Source organism: Channa argus, chromosome 6, assembly GCF_033026475.1.
Source record: "Channa argus isolate prfri chromosome 6, Channa argus male v1.0, whole genome shotgun sequence".
NCBI lineage: Eukaryota > Metazoa > Chordata > Actinopteri > Anabantiformes > Channidae > Channa > Channa argus.
Genome location: NC_090202.1, coordinates 20,439,485 through 20,455,328, shown reverse-complemented (window position 1 = coordinate 20,455,328; position 15,844 = coordinate 20,439,485). Strand labels below are relative to the sequence as shown.

General features: G+C 39.5%; 1 protein-coding gene across 1 annotated transcript; it reads left to right on the top strand.

Moving 5' to 3' along the window:
* Nucleotides 1-1,331: 1,331 nt before the first annotated feature.
* On the top strand, nucleotides 1,332-15,721 carry farsb (phenylalanyl-tRNA synthetase subunit beta). Its single transcript, XM_067507212.1, has 18 exons — nucleotides 1,332-1,462; nucleotides 1,857-1,912; nucleotides 2,110-2,264; nucleotides 2,555-2,627; nucleotides 2,729-2,844; nucleotides 3,316-3,466; nucleotides 3,555-3,663; nucleotides 4,448-4,518; nucleotides 4,597-4,658; nucleotides 5,093-5,144; nucleotides 5,256-5,317; nucleotides 5,931-6,138; nucleotides 6,233-6,313; nucleotides 6,394-6,486; nucleotides 7,541-7,658; nucleotides 7,962-8,114; nucleotides 14,207-14,354; nucleotides 14,761-15,721. The coding sequence occupies exons 1-18, from the start codon at nucleotides 1,405-1,407 to the stop codon at nucleotides 15,527-15,529; spliced, it is 2,535 nt and encodes an 844-aa protein (XP_067363313.1). The 5' UTR covers nucleotides 1,332-1,404; the 3' UTR covers nucleotides 15,530-15,721.
* The last annotated feature ends 123 nt before the right edge of the window (nucleotides 15,722-15,844 follow it).

The following is a 15,844-nucleotide window of genomic DNA, read 5'->3' as shown; positions in this document are numbered from 1 at the left end:
ACAGGTTCTAAAGGTTAAAGAATAAGATAACAATGGTAATAAAATGAAGTTTAGAACTTTCCCCAAAGAAGTCAGTGATTTTATTTAGACAAGGCCCACGTCAACTAAATTTTGTTGTTTTACTGGTGAGCGTGCAGCAACAGGTATGTGATTATAATGTGAACACACCGTGACATTTCTTACGCGTGTGTCCATCATGACATTGACAGTGCACAAAGTCAAGCTTTACAGAATACATTACCACAACCGCTCCCCTGATCATGCAGCACACCACGTCCCTATATATGTATTGGCTTGATGCATATATTTTGTGATAATTGTGTGGTATGACCCAAATAGAACCATATATAGACCCAACCCTCAGCCAAACACACACACACACACCCACCCACACACACACACACACACACAGGCATGCATGTGCACAATTGGATGCAATATGCTTTAATTTAGATGGTCATACTTGATACTTTCCCTATTATTTGATATGTATCTACTTTAATGCAAATTTGACTAAACGACCAAACAAAATGTATTCTCATTCAGTCATCTGAAAATATTTGTATATTTGTATATAATGTATTCTAACCACTCTCTTAATTGAGAAATTCTTGATTGTACTTCAGTGCAGTTGCTTGTATGCAGCGACATGCTGTGCTAAAGTCTGTTCTCTTGGATCTTTGTCGCTAATCAAGAATTCTCATCAGTGTGAATAAATCCCTTGATATGAACGCATCATTATTGGAAGCACATACAGCCTTTCTAACCCACTTATTCTTTTGCTTTCATACGCTCCTATGTCCTTCCTGCATTCAGTTTCTTGTCTAAAATCCTTGAAATGATGGTCTCTAGGCAACTTATAGATAAGCTAAATAAAGGAGATTTCATGATTTTCAAATCTCTTTCTTCACCAGAAACTTTGATTGATCTTCTACAGTAAATAAAAAATAATGTCTTAATGCATACCTATTCGAATAAGAAAACTTTACTCCAATTTAATTGCTCTTGCCAGAAAAAAGTGACTTATTCACAAAGGCATTTATAATTCTTATAATTCTCTTCTAGCCTTATTTATCAGTTGTCAGTTTTATTAATCTTACACCACACATAGAAATTATAAATACTGTAGATTTTAAACATTTTGTTTGTCTTGTGCTATATAGTAGCCTACTCATATTTTTATAATCTTAAACTTGTTTTATTGTTAGAACTTAGGTTTATTGTTTTTAAACTTTTGTCTGTATTGGTTGGGTTACACAACGAATAGATCTAGAATAAGTCTCATATATAAATGGAATAGAACTAATTTAATATCAAGTGTATTTCAGTCAGGCACGGCCTCAGACAGCTAAAACCGGCTGGCGGGGTCCTTTTCCACTGTGCTAAGGAGGATTATCAGCCAACATGCCGACTGTCGGGGTGAAAAGGGACCTTCTTTTTAAAGCTTTGGGCAAAACATACAGTAAGTTAACATCTTAATTGTATTTTCAAGCGGTAGGTAATTTCTCTTCTTGTTTATTACAAGCTCCTTTGGCTCTCAAAGAACGCATGCCTTGATAATAAACTCATGAGCCCGCTAGCTAACTAGCTGGTATTTAACGTTACTATATTTATTTTGCATGTAAAGAAAATAAGATATTTCAGGGGAATTTACCATACCAGATGTCTTTAAGAATTTGTTATTTTTTTAGGTAATTGTAAGTAATGTATGTGCACTGACATCTCTGATTATTGCATCATTCCCCCCCCCCCACCCCGCTCTGGTCATTGACAACTGAGCTGAGCGTTGCTGGGAACACCAATGGCAGATTAGTTAGTAGCGGATTTCACTGATGGATGTTTCCTATTTGTTATAGCTGATGAGGAGTTTGACGAGCTGTGCTTTGAATTTGGGCTGGAGCTGGATGAAATTGTGAGTAAATGACTTCAAATGTGATGAAACCAGTCACAACAATAGACCTTTCTCATCGTTTATTTTTTGACTTGACACAGAACGGAAATTATGCAGTTATGCATGTGTTAAGGAGGAAGGGCTATTGTCCCATTTTTCCATATTTGTGTGTGTGAACTGCGGCATGTAGATTTAACTCTGTTATGCTTAAATTTTAGACCTCAGAAAAGGAGATAATCAGCCGAGAGCAGGGTGACTCCAAGGCATTGGGAGCATCTGACATCATCCTGTACAAGATTGATGTACCAGCTAACCGCTATGACTTGCTCTGCATGGAGGGGCTGGTCCGTGGACTGCAAGTCTTTAAGGACAAGTGAGTAATAACCTGCCTGGCGAGTGTGTGTAAAATGAACAAAACTCCTGCAGATTTATTTTCAACTTTTTAGGAGTGTAATAATCCATTTCACATAACACAAAGCAAACTCAAAAGCAAAGAGTAGCAAAACCAAAGAGTATGGGTATGTATTTGAGTGCTTGGATTGCCAGAAACCATTTGACATTGACATTTTGGTAGTTTGAATACATTGCTTTTTCATTTTTTTTATGTAATTCATGCAGATTTGCTTTACTAATGGTGCAGAAATGTATTTTATTTTATTACAGGCTGGAGGCACCTCGCTACAGACGCATCAGTCCAGTCAGTGGGGATCCTCAGAAGCTGATCATCACTAAAGAGGTGGGGGAAAAAATTTTTTGCCATTAGGATATTATTAGTTTGTTTATGACTTCTGTGTGCTACTGTGGTAAAGGGTTACTCCAGTAATTCGATCTTTGCAGACAGCGGCAGTGCGACCCCATGCTGTAGCAGCAGTGTTGAGGAACATCACCTTCACACAGGAGCGTTATGACAGTTTCATCGAGCTGCAGGACAAACTCCACCAAAATATCTGCAGGTCGGAACAACCAAAACATTTAAGTACAAATGCAAAGAGTACCCTTTGTCACTGCTTTTGAAAAGTGTATAAATTGTCTAATAGTTTGAATTACTTGTTTTATGTAGCCTGTTTTGCACTTCACTATCAACATAATACATCCTGAATAGCTTGAAAAGTTGCATACATTTTGAAAATCTAATTACACTGAATTAGCTATTAACAGCTCCATTTTACTTCATCCTTTTGGAAAAATTTTAAACTGACACTGGACTCATGTAATACTGAAGACATCTTAAAAACCTGATTATTCTGAGGCAGGTTCCGAAAATTTCTCATATGAGAGCCATATCTTGTGAATATGAGATCCTATAAGGTCACACATTTTTCTATTTTTTTCTTTGATAAATGCTATGCACTGCCATAAGTTTGTGTTCACATCAGGGCAAAAATACACCAATAACACTGTATTCACAAAAATGTTGTGTGCAGGAAGAGGAGCCTTGTAGCAATCGGGACCCATGATCTGAACAAAATCTCTGGTCCGTTTACATACACAGCCAAACCTCCTGGAGACATCTGTTTCAAACCACTGAACCAGACCAAAGAGTACACTGCTACCCAGCTTATGAGCCTCTACAAGGTACATAGCTAATTGACTGAATGATGGTCAGATGAGCACCTTTTCTTTTTGCTAACTCAGTGTTGTGTTGTTTTCATTGTTCATACAGACAGACAGCCACTTGAGGCATTACCTTCACATTATTGAAGACAAACCTGTGTACCCAGTCATCTATGACAGCAATGGGATTGTCCTATCCATGCCTCCCATTATAAATGGTGAGTCCTGTCTCTGTCATCCTCTCCGGGTTTATTATCTCTAACTGGGTGTTCCTGCGTAAAGCTACAAAAGGCTGGGCCAGCTGCACTTGCCCATTCCTTGTCAATGGAAAGCCAGCTATACTGCTGTGTACCACCCCTGTGTGTTGCAGCCTGCAACGGGTGCCAGGCTGCATCACAGGGTAAAGTTGAAGATGGCTGAACTTTATGCATATATGTTCTGACGCAGTTCAGCTACATTTGGGCAAGAGACCACTGGGAGCATTTTGTTTCAGGCTACCTGACATAAACGATTTATAACTTTTTTTTTTTCTTTTTTTTTTAAATATAAAATTATAAAAAAGTAAAAGGTCTTGCTGCTTCTGAATGTGTGTTGAACACGCTATGTAAGTGAGTGAGACGGTATAAAATAAAAACGCAAAATGCGAAACAGCTAAGTACCACTATGAGATTATGTTTAAAGAGCTTTAAAAGATTATAATTAAAAAGGAAAAAAACTATTTTAAATAATTTACTCATCCAACCCTCCAACCATTATCTGTAACAGTTTATTCTGTACAGTCTGTTGAGGGGCAAGAGCCTATCCCAGCTGTCAGTAGGTGAAAGGTGGGGTACACCCTGGAGAGGTCGCCAGTCTAGCTTAGGGACAACACATAGACACATTCACAAACATACAACCATTCACGTTCACAATAACAGCTATGACTTATTTGGAGTCACCAATTAACCTAACATGCAGGTATAATTTCATCAGAAAATTGTAAACATTACCTTCTATTTTCAGGTGACCATTCAAAAATCACCCTAAACACAAAGAACGTCTTCATTGAGTGCACAGCTACAGATGTGACGAAGGTATGGCTCAGATGATAATAAATAAATCAAATGTATCACTGTTATCATATGAAAGTGACATAAACTTTATCCTTCTAGGCTAAGATTGTCTTGGACATGATGGTCACCATGTTCAGCGAGTACTGTGCACAGCCTTTCACGTAAGTTAAGGATCTGCCTCAAATACTGGAACCTAACAACAACTGGGGTTCCATTTCAGCATTTTAAGTTTAAACATGATCAAATTCTTAGGTTTATTGGGAAGAACCTGAAGCTTGAAAACATCACTGTTTTTTCATTTGAGGCAACATCCTGGACAACAGTGTTACAAAATCTGTTGTAAAGCCATTCCTTCCTTAAAGCCTTATTTGCTACAATTGAATTTATCAATTGCTAAACACGGACCTGCTTTGAGATTACCTCCATCATCCCCCATTGAATTTTTGACCATAAGATTTGTTTTGTTTTTGCCACATTTCCAATTTTGTTTATTTTCAAATATACCCACATACCCTTTAGACAACGGGATTCAGCAGAAATGGAGGACACCAGCATTTGCTGTAAGGGTAACATATTTACATCTGTCTTCCTTTAGGGTAGAAGAGGCTGAGGTGGTTTACCAAAATGGCAAGACCTGCATATACCCAGTAATGTGTTCATTTAAATCATTTTGAATGCTCTTCTTGTTGTTTTTTTAAGTATGAAGTTCTTATAATGTTTCCTAATTCTCTGCTGTTGTTTCACGGTTTGTACTTTAGGAGCTGGCATACAGGAAGGAGAAACTGTCCAGTGAGTTCATCAACAAAAAAGTTGGCATAAAGTAAGTTATTTGGACTTGTATTACTCAATAAAATACTAGAGATACCAAAAATTGACTTTCAAAGCTATTGACATATTGTAGGTAAAATGTACATTTGTTCTGGAGACAGGTTCACCAAACCCTCATAAATGCACAAACTCTCTGGTAAATACATGAGTAGCTTGTTTCAACCAGGCCATGTGTTAATTAACATAATTAATATCCCTGAATAGCTGTATAGGGCTACTTCTACAAGCATGTTTAAATGGTGCCCATGACTCACACAGCAGGTTAGGACCCAGTTAAATTGTATTTGTTCCTCTGTAAAAATCGAAAATAAAATTGGTAGATGCCACATATTCTCTTAAAGCACTTGATGTGCCACCTAAAACAAAACTGTTCAACTGAGTAGTTCTTCTATGATAACCACTGTTTAAACATTATCTTGTACACACTTTGTGTGTACATTGTTACATTACATAAGTTTATATTACATTTTATTGTCATAGTTTACTTACAACATTTCAGTTAAATCTGGGCAGACAAACAGTACAGTTACTGGTTTTATATTATATATTTTATTTTGGTGTTAGTTTGTCTTCAAAAACTTGATAAATCACTTCTTTCGTGACAGTGAGTCAACAGAAAAAATTGCCCAGCTGCTGACCAGGATGTGCCTGCGTTCCCAGGCTACTGGTGATGGTGATGAGATTGAGGTTGAGATCCCACCTACACGTTCTGATGTCATCCATGCATGCGATATCATGGAGGATGCTGCCATTGCCTATGGTTTCAACAACATAGTCCGCACCACACCTCGCACCTACACGATAGCCAACCAGGTAGCTGTATCTGCATTTTTGTGTGTATTTTTGATGGTAAAAGTATTTGTACCTCATCAAATAAGTATTGAGTGTTTGCTTTATAAAATTACAGTTCCCACTGAATAAACTAACAGAGCTATTGAGGCAAGAACTGGCATCTGCTGGTTTTACAGAGGCCCTCAACTTTGCCTTGGTAAGAAAGCGACACAAAAGCACAAATCCAAAATCTTTCGTACAAATGTTTAGAGGAATCCCTCCCCTCTCTCCTGGTAGTGTTCACAAGAAGATATAGCAGAAAAGCTTGGGAAGAAGATCTCGGAAACCAGGGCCATTCACATCTCTAACCCTAAGACAGCTGAGTTTCAGGTAAATGAAAAGTTTTGTTTCTTTAAGTTTTAAACATATAAACTACATTTCAATCACACAAACTTGTTTAGATTTCTCTGAATATATCTTGATAAGCAACCCAGGTCGTGTTAACAAATAAACCTACTTTTAACCTGACTGACTGGCTGAAGGTGTGGCCTCCATGTTTAACCTTAGTCAATGGGAACAAGAATAAAACCTTCTGTTACTGTGCAGGTACAGTAACAGAAGGTACAGCTACATTATGGGATCTGGAAGAATTTCAATCGTAGCTGGGGTCAGGGAGCTTATCTTTAGCAGACACATTGTATTCTTTTAGCTGAGTATTAGAAAGAAACCATGTACGTCAAGTAGTTTAAAGCACAATTCCAACATCCTGCCTTGCTCATCATCTAGCTGCATTGCAAACAAAAAGTTATGTACGCTTATATTTTTTTAGCTTTCTGTATTAAGACCCAACAAATGTGATGTAGATTTTATTGTGCTTTTTATCTCTATAGCTTGTTGGCAGTTGTGCTAAAGACGCTGTATATTGCTATAGTACATCTTGCATTATTTGTTGACACTATACCTATGCCACATGGTCACTGATGAACCAAAGGGTTGGTAGATAGGCTCCTGGTTATATGTTCAAGTTGATCCTCGTGGGTCAGGTTGACACTTTGCATAAGAGCTGCTATCGTCAATATGTAAGTGTGTGTGAACGGGTGAATGAGAAGCAACAATGTTAAGCGTTTACTATATAAGAAGACTCATCCCCTAATAATAATGTCCAGGGTCACTTACGTCACTGTTGAATCAAACATTGGTACAGAATAAAACAATATAACTGAAACCTTTTTAGCAATTTGTTTAGTTTTCATTACAACTCCAGTGTATTGAAGATTAAAAAGTTAAAGACTGATTTGAAAGCCAAAACCCAGCCAAAAACCAAGAAGTTCCTGCATTCTTTTACAAGATGTAATGTTGTTTTTCCAGAAGAGGGAGCACTCTTCCTCTCTAATAGACTGCAGGCCTTTTTCCCCCCAACTAAACTACAGTCTTTCTCCACCAGGTGGCACGCACCACTTTGCTTCCAGGCTTGCTGAAGACCATAGCGGCCAACAGGAAGATGCCCCTTCCCCTCAAACTGTTTGAGATATCTGATGTGGTGTTGAAGGATGAGACCAGAGGTAGGTACCTGCATGTGTGAAGTAATGGTATTGTAGTCTTAAGGTGCACATACCTTTTGATCCCCCTGAAAAGGAATTGGATTCTATTATAATCTAGTTGCTGCTGTATTAGGTTTGATGAAAATAATGAAGTATTTTGTTTATTCTGTTTAAATACTGGATCAAAGTCTTAATTATTTAGCTTATTGAATGCTTCAGATGCTGAATTGATATTTCCGTATCTTTAAACCCCAAATATAGAACAATGATAATTATCTGTTCTCAATGACCCTCTCACTCCCTCCTCCTCATTCCACCATCCAGATGTTGGGGCTAGGAACAGCCGGCGTTTCTGTGCCATTTACTACAACAAGAGTCCGGGCTTCGAAGTGATCCATGGCCTCCTGGACCGAACCATGCAGCTGCTGGAAGTGAAGCCTGCTCGCGGAGTTGGCTACCACATCCAGGCTGCAGATGGTAAGAAACTTGGGATGGGAAAGAGATGAAAAGGAATAGTTTGATCAGTAGAACTGAATCTTAAGGCTAAATTAGAATACAAAGTCCTAGGGACAAATTTACATGTTTATGTACAAGCTGATGAACAGATAAATCTGGGTCACATGAGGTTAAAAGGCAGGTTTTGTTGCGATTATGTAAATTCAGGCTATGAGAAGCAGCAACTGTGCATTGCTGAGTTTGTATGTATGTATGCTGTTTTATTGAGGGAGCATAATTTCTATGGCAGTTACATGGTTTCAACTTAAAATTCAACTGATTCCAGATCAACACAGAAGATGGCCAATAATTTCAGTTGGATATTAATTTAAATGAATAGATGATGCCACCACCTTTTGCTCCATTGGGTTGTAACAGCTGAAATCAATGAATTGATCGATTTCCTTAAGGATAAAGTGTATTTTATTAAAAACAAACATTTGTAAGGCAATTTTGAACAGTCAATCCTGCTCAGCATACATCCATTATGGGTTCAAATAGAGCAACTGTTTTCTTCGTTTTATAAAAAAAATAAATCAAAAGTACTGTAAAAAAAATTTAAAAAAAAATTACATACTGTGATAACTGCCAGAACAATCAAATTTGATGAAATAAAATCTGTAGTGTTACTCCATCTGTGTGCATCTGTTGCTGTTATAGCAACAGATTGGCCAGCTGTCAGCTCCTATACCCACTAGTCATGTCTATTCAAAATGACTAAAAAAACACTTCGACGGTGAAGACATTCACAGCTACACAGTTGATACTGAGTGTTCATAAAGTTTTCAGACCCCTTTCACTTTTTCCAGTGTCGTTATGTTGCAGTCTGACACTACAGTTGTTTAAATACATTGTTTCTCAATACTATACACTCAGTAGCCTATGACGAAAATAAAAACTGAATTTTAGAAATGTCTGTAAATGTATTAAAACTAAAAAAATATCATTTGTATAAGCACCTTGGCCATCAATTACTGCCTCAAGTCTTCTTGGTTATGATGCAAGAAGCTTTGCACACCTCGGTGGGCGGATTTTCTGCTATTATTCTTTGTAAATCTAGGTTGAACAGGGACAGCTATTTTCAGGTTTCTTTAGTGAGAGTTTAAGCCAGGGCCAATCTCAGACAACTAGACCATTGTCGGTAAGCCACTCCTGTGTTCTCTTGGCTGTGTGCTTGGGATCATCGTCATGTCGGAAGGTGAAGCTTCTGCCCAGTCTAAGGTTCTGGGTGCTGTAGAACAGGTTTTGATTGAGGATATAACTGTATTTTACTTCATTCAGCTTTTTCTCAACCCTGAACAGTTTCCCAGTCCCTGCTGCTGAAAAACACCCCCACAGCATGATGCTACCACCACCATGCTTCACTGTAGGGATGGCACTTGTATTGGTATTGGTATTGAGTGGTGCCTAGTTTTCATCAGATATAAGGTTCAGAATTGAGGCCAAACGGTTTCTCACAGTCTGAGTCTTTCAGGAGCTTTTTTGCAAAGTCCAAGTGGGCTTTCATGTGTTTGGAATAAGGGGAGACTTCCATTTAGATGGAGGGCTGCAGTGATGGTTGTCTTTCTGGAACTTTGTCCTTTCTACACAGGATCTTTGAAGCTCAGATTTACCGTGGGGGTCTCGGTCTCCTCTCTCACTAAGGTCCTTCTCCCACGATTGCCTAGTTTTGCCAGGCAACCAGCTCTTGGAAGAGTCCTGGTTGTGCCTAAAGTCTTCCATTGGAGATTTATGGAGGCCACTGTGCTCTTGGGAACCTGCAGTGCAGCCGAGTAATTTTTTTTATAGCCTTCCCCAGATCTGCACCTTGCAGTAATCCTGTTCCTGAGCTCTGCAGGCAGTTTCTTTAACCTCATGCCTTTTGCTCTGATACAGTACACCCTGTCAGCTGTGAGGTCTTCTTAACAGAGGTTTGTGCCTTTCCAAATTAGCTCCAATCAATTTTACTTACCACAGATGGTCTGTAGGCCAAGTGTAGAAACTTCTTACTTTGTCATTATGGGGTACTGGTTGTGCAGTAGATTAATGAGAAAGATTAATGTTTGTACTATTAGGCTGCAACATATCAAACAAGAAAAAGTGAAGGGAATCTGAAACGGGAGTTATTTTACTCTTAAACTTTATAAAGAACTTAACATCCACAGGAATACTTGCTGTACTCTCCTTATGAACAATATTAGGTTTATTTTTCTGCTATTGTTCCTCCAAGCTCAGCACTTAAATCATCTAACCTTGATAAATCAGGATAACCTAGCAATCTCTCCTTCGCACGATGAGGGAAACCAGATAGCATTGAGTGTTACGGTCATCAATTTGTCCAATAGAAATCAAAAGTGTCATTTCAGCACTTGTGGATCATAGAATATGGGCCAAGAACTCCTTTGAAACAATATAAAAAGCACCTAAGCTGAAGTACAAATATCCAAAATGTAAAAGTTGTCTTAAGTCATGACAAATGACATCAATAGGTCAGGCATGTTGCATCAGTACAGGTCTGTTGGGTCTTCTGATGAGCTTTATTGTGAACACCTGTTTAATTACTAGAGAACATCAATCCTGCAAACTTTGGCGTAAAAGTAAAATTCTCACAGTCAATTTACAGTAGTTATTTGTGACGTGACTGGCACAATATTGCTTACAATGAAGTTATTGTTTAAAGGGCAGGTAGAGAATGAATAAGGTTATAGCTTTCTGATGCAGCTGACCTGGTCCTTTGAGATTCGTTATCAGAAAGGTTCCACTTGAAGATTTAAAGTACTGTAGCCCAATCTTTATGCATTTTAGTATAGATTTTCTATAACAGGCCTTGATTATTCCTTTCTCTTTCCACTCTACTCTGTCACCCCCACCCTGTCCACCTCTCCATCCATGTCTTTTTCACCTCTCTCCTTGGCTTACATGCTCCAAGGTCATGCTGCAGGATTCCTACTCTGGGTCTGCTCGCCCATTCAGACTGCAAATCAATGGGCTCAAGTATCAGTGAACAAGAGCAGACAGAGGAAAGGGTGAAGGCACACAGGGGAGTGAAGGAATGAGATGAGACTGGAGAGTGCATATAAAAGTGGGGTGTGGGTGGTGGGGTGGGGAGGGGTACAGGGACAGGAGAGCAACAGAATGATGGCTGGAGGTGTAAGCAAGCAAGGGCATGAGAGCGTGTAAAGTCTGCAGCGTGGGAGAGTGCATGGGAGTCACGTCACCCACTGCAGTGCTGAGCAGCGAGACAGACTGGCACATACAACACTCACCCACGGGTGCTTAGATTGTCCATCTGACAGGCTCACACACACTTAAAAAGGAAGCTGAAATGGACATGCTCTCACGGTGCGTTCTAATGCACCAAACACCGTACGCACGAACACTTATCTTCTCTGCTTTTTTTGCCTCTCTCTATGCACCATTAGCCTAATCCCTCCACCACATACATCTGTGTGTCATAAACCCCATTACAAGGTCATGACCCAGTCTAAGAGCTCACCTGGCACAGACACACCCTCAAGATGCCTTGTTCACTGGACTTACCATCACTCCCAGCACAGATAGTGAGTGGCTGAGGGAATACATGTCAGCTGAGTTTCCCTCACTTAGTGGGGGGGAAGGGATGAAATAACGAGTCAGGGGATCACAAGTGAAGGAAGAAACCACTTAAGAGACAGATGCCTGTGTTTCACTTAACAACTGTGTCCAATGCAAGGTCTTGGCCAATCTTTCCTTTGTTTGGAAAGAGGCCATATTCACAAAGCTTTTATTAAGTGATTGACCTTCAATACTGGGCCTACAGTACATATATTCTAGAAGGTTAGTACTGCTGTTTTGTAATGTAAGCTCTAGTCTTCTGATGTTGTTAAGCTAATTTAAATATGTTCCTTTTTTTTTTTTTTTTTCACTGTGGAGGCAGTAGAAATAAATTGTGGTTACGACAACAATGGTGAATGTGTTTGTCAGCAGCCACAGAGAAATGTTTCAATGAAAAACATAGGGATTCATTTGGAGTTATGTTTCTGGCCTGCTATGTTAGTCCAACATTTACATCTCTGTAAAATCATTTTTTTTGTCCCTACTGACTCCTCCACTATGTTCATAAGTAGTCACAATATGACAGCATGCTGCTGCTAACTCTGCTAGCATTATTATCATAGCCAGTAATAAAAGGTGACTAACAAACACAAATCCTACATATTCCGTCATATTAAACTCTAGCTTTTCGCATATTAGGGAGAACACACGAGACCCATTACAAATGTATAGACAAAAGCAGTCATATGATTGACAAGCAAAATATTACTAATGATAATAGTTGTTGCTATAGTAGAAATATAGGCCTTTTTGGAGGGGGTGAAAAAGCCTTAGAAACCTGATTCAGACTTTGATAAGAAACTAAAAGTCAACACTGAAACCCATCTATTTTTTGTATGTGTCTGCAGTCACTGTATACAGGATGAAGCAATAGCTGCCTTTTGTGTTGTGGACCCAGTAAAGTCCTGTGTGAATTCTCTGTGAGCTAAAATCGTAATAAACCCAATGGCAAAAGGATGGTGTTGTTGGCCAGTTACATTGGTTATCTGATGCAGCCATCTAACTCCCCTCCTATGAAAGCTTTGCTTGGAAGGTGGAGGTGAGTAGGCGGAAAGTGGCCTGGCTCAAGTGTAGCATTTTCATTGACTGACTGATTATTTAAGATGTACCAGAGCTATTTATATCGTTGCTATGTCATTCCACTCTGAGTATAAGTAGGTGACGTGTGAACAGACGCAAGCAGATACAACCTAACAGATCCAGAAACTGGAAGGTGAAATAAGTGGTTGAGTTTCCCGGCATTTTACACACACACACACACACACACACACACACACACACACACACACACACACACACACACACATTCCATGTGTTTTGTGAGCCTTCATCCATAGTGATGAGTGAACATCTAAACAGTGAATTCTGGAACCCATTACCAAGGCAGTGTGGGAAGAAGCAGTGCACTGTGGGAGAATGCCCATGTCTCCGCATGTGGGGCTGTTGTCATAGCAACTCCTGTATCTTGGTAAATCTCTTGTTCATCTTTCAGTTTTTTTTTTTAAACAAAGTGAGAAAACACCTCTCACTGAAATTAATGAAATATTTTTAATTCTGTATTGATAATTATTGTTCATTTTACTTCTGACATGCATACAGACTGTACCATCAGCCTTTAATTATTGATATTAATGATAGAAAATATTGAAATATTTTTAATAACCAGTCCATTAAAGACTGGATTCTAGAGGGGCTTACCTTGGAAAACTGATGCTAAAGAAAAATTGCCATCTAGGTTTTAGGGTATTTTGGAATAATTAATGTAGAGCTGATCATTAAGAACTAACGTGGGTGAGCAAACCATTATGAGGATAATCAAGGAACAAGAAAGGCAGCCTGGTACCTCCCACACTGTATGATTGACTCATGATTTCTGTGACGTGATGTGCAACAAACAAGAATGCTGAGCAGTTGACACAAAATATTAATTATTTAGGAACATCAATAATTCAGCAGAAAAGTACAACTATGTCTCTAAATAAAGACGGTATACATGTTGTGGAGCGTTTAAAAACATGATCCAAAAAGTACCCATGATCGAACAGTTGGACTTTTCAAGTGTGTGTCAAGATTGACTAGTGGAGGTAGTAACTATTGTTCTGAAAGGAGGCTTGTATTATATAAGGATGTTCTAACAAAGTCTGAATTTTGGCTGGAAGAAGTACCAGGTGTGGTTGTTATCTGAACAACCAGTGACAACATTATAACCACCTAGTGGTTTTAGCAGAAAAGTGTATAAGCTTAATATTACTAAGTCCCTCCAGAACTTTGACAGCTTTAATAAATTAAAATGAAAAATGTGATGCAGGTTGCAATGTTGTTAGTGTCGTGGTGTTTTGTTTTGTTTTTTAAATCGCACAGTCATGCAGAATTCATGGACTGGTTGAATTAATTAATTGTTGTGCTCACACAATTGTTGTGCTGTAAGGGACTAATTAAGGGGATATGAGGCAACTGTCTTCTCACATTGTAATGACTGTTTTCTATGTTTTTCCTCTTAGATTCCACCTTTTTTCCTGGTCGCTGCGCAGAGATCTTTGCCTATGGAAAGAGCATAGGGCATCTTGGAGTCCTCCACCCAGACGTCATCAACCGCTTTGAGCTCACCATGCCCTGCTCTGCCCTGGAGATTGACATCGAGCCCTTCCTGTGATTTTTACTTTCCTACATCTTAACCCCTACTTAAACAATAACAGTTTCCGTTGTCTAATCAAATTCAAAAGTAATGACATTCATTAATATATGTAAGGCTTGAAATTGGTTTTAAAAAAAACAGGCATTGGTGCATGATGCACACGATCAGTTTAGTGGGTCCATGGGAAAGCTAAAGGACCAACTTTTGCCACATCTTAATGTGGAGTTGTTTTTGCTAAAGTTGGAAGATATAAGAAATAAACGACTCCACTGGGTTTGTGAAATTAATGGTGTGCGTTGATGTGTGGGCTTGTACATGCATGCCTGGTCTTAATTTAGGTTCCTTGTGCCTTGGGGTTGGTGCATGATAATTAAACTCAGTGACTCATTACCTGTTGCTTTGTTGCCTTGGTTCTTCCAGTGGCCACACTGCTGAAACCCCCCTCACACATGACGTCCCCATGCAGGAAGTCATCAAGCACAAGTTTCCCATGCAAGACGAATCACAACAGTCTCCATCCTCCCACCCAACAAAAACTGTGTTTGGTGACATGAGCACACCAGCTGGTCTTAAAGCTCTCAATGGTTTTCTGGCAGACAAAAGCTACATTGAGGGCTTTGTGGCATCCCAAGCTGACACTGCAGTGTTTGACGCCATCTCTTCTGCTCCCTCACCAACTTTCTGTCATCTCCTGCGTTGGTACAACCACATCAAGACCTTCCAGAGGGAAAGAGCTGGCCTGCCACCTGCCAAGAGCCAGTTTGTCCTTTCAGCTTCTCCCTTGGCCTCGACAAACACCAGCGACGATGAAATCGACCTATTTGGCTCGGACGATGAGGTAGAGAGCGCAGAAGCAGCTAGGATCAAGGAACAGCGCCTAGCTGAATATGCCGCGAAAAAGTCCAAAAAGCCAGCAGTCATTGCCAAGTCCTCCATCCTGCTTGACGTCAAACCCTGGGACGACGAGACAGACATGGCCAAGCTGGAGGAGTGCGTTCGCAGTGTCAGTATGGAAGGGCTGCTGTGGGGGCAGTCAAAGCTGGTCCCAGTGGGCTACGGCATCAAGAAGCTCCAGATAGGATGCGTGGTAGAAGATGATAAAGTGGGCACAGATCTGCTAGAGGAAGCCATCACCGCCTTCGAGGAATATGTTCAGTCTGTGGATGTGGCTGCTTTCAATAAGATCTGAATCATACAGGCAGAATGTTGTTGCTGTTGTTGGTCTTGGCTTGAGATGGGTGATGTAATTTAAAACAGTGTTTATTAGCTGTTCCAACGTCTGTGTAATACAATAACCAAACCTCAGGTTCTTCATTTTAAATCATTTTCTTTTGATACCAAGAATATTGCCTTCATACATCAAATAAAACCAACCATCTGACTGAGTGCTTAGATCTTTTCAGTATTGTTGTTGTTTTTATGAGTTGACAAGTACACAGGCTTGCACATATCCAGTGATGCTTTATTTTTAATTCAGGGGAATGTTGGAGCCAGTAGGCTCCCA

Excerpts from the sequence above, each read along its gene's own strand:
- farsb (XM_067507212.1), top strand. The coding sequence starts at position 1,405 with ATGCCGACTGTCGGGGTGAAAAGGGACCTTCTTTTTAAAGCTTTGGGC. Across the intron at positions 5,145-5,255 it reads GCAAGACCTGCATATACCCA|GAGCTGGCATACAGGAAGGA; the intron begins GTAATGTGTTCA and ends TTTGTACTTTAG. Across the intron at positions 14,355-14,760 it reads ATTGACATCGAGCCCTTCCT|TGGCCACACTGCTGAAACCC; the intron begins GTGATTTTTACT and ends TGGTTCTTCCAG.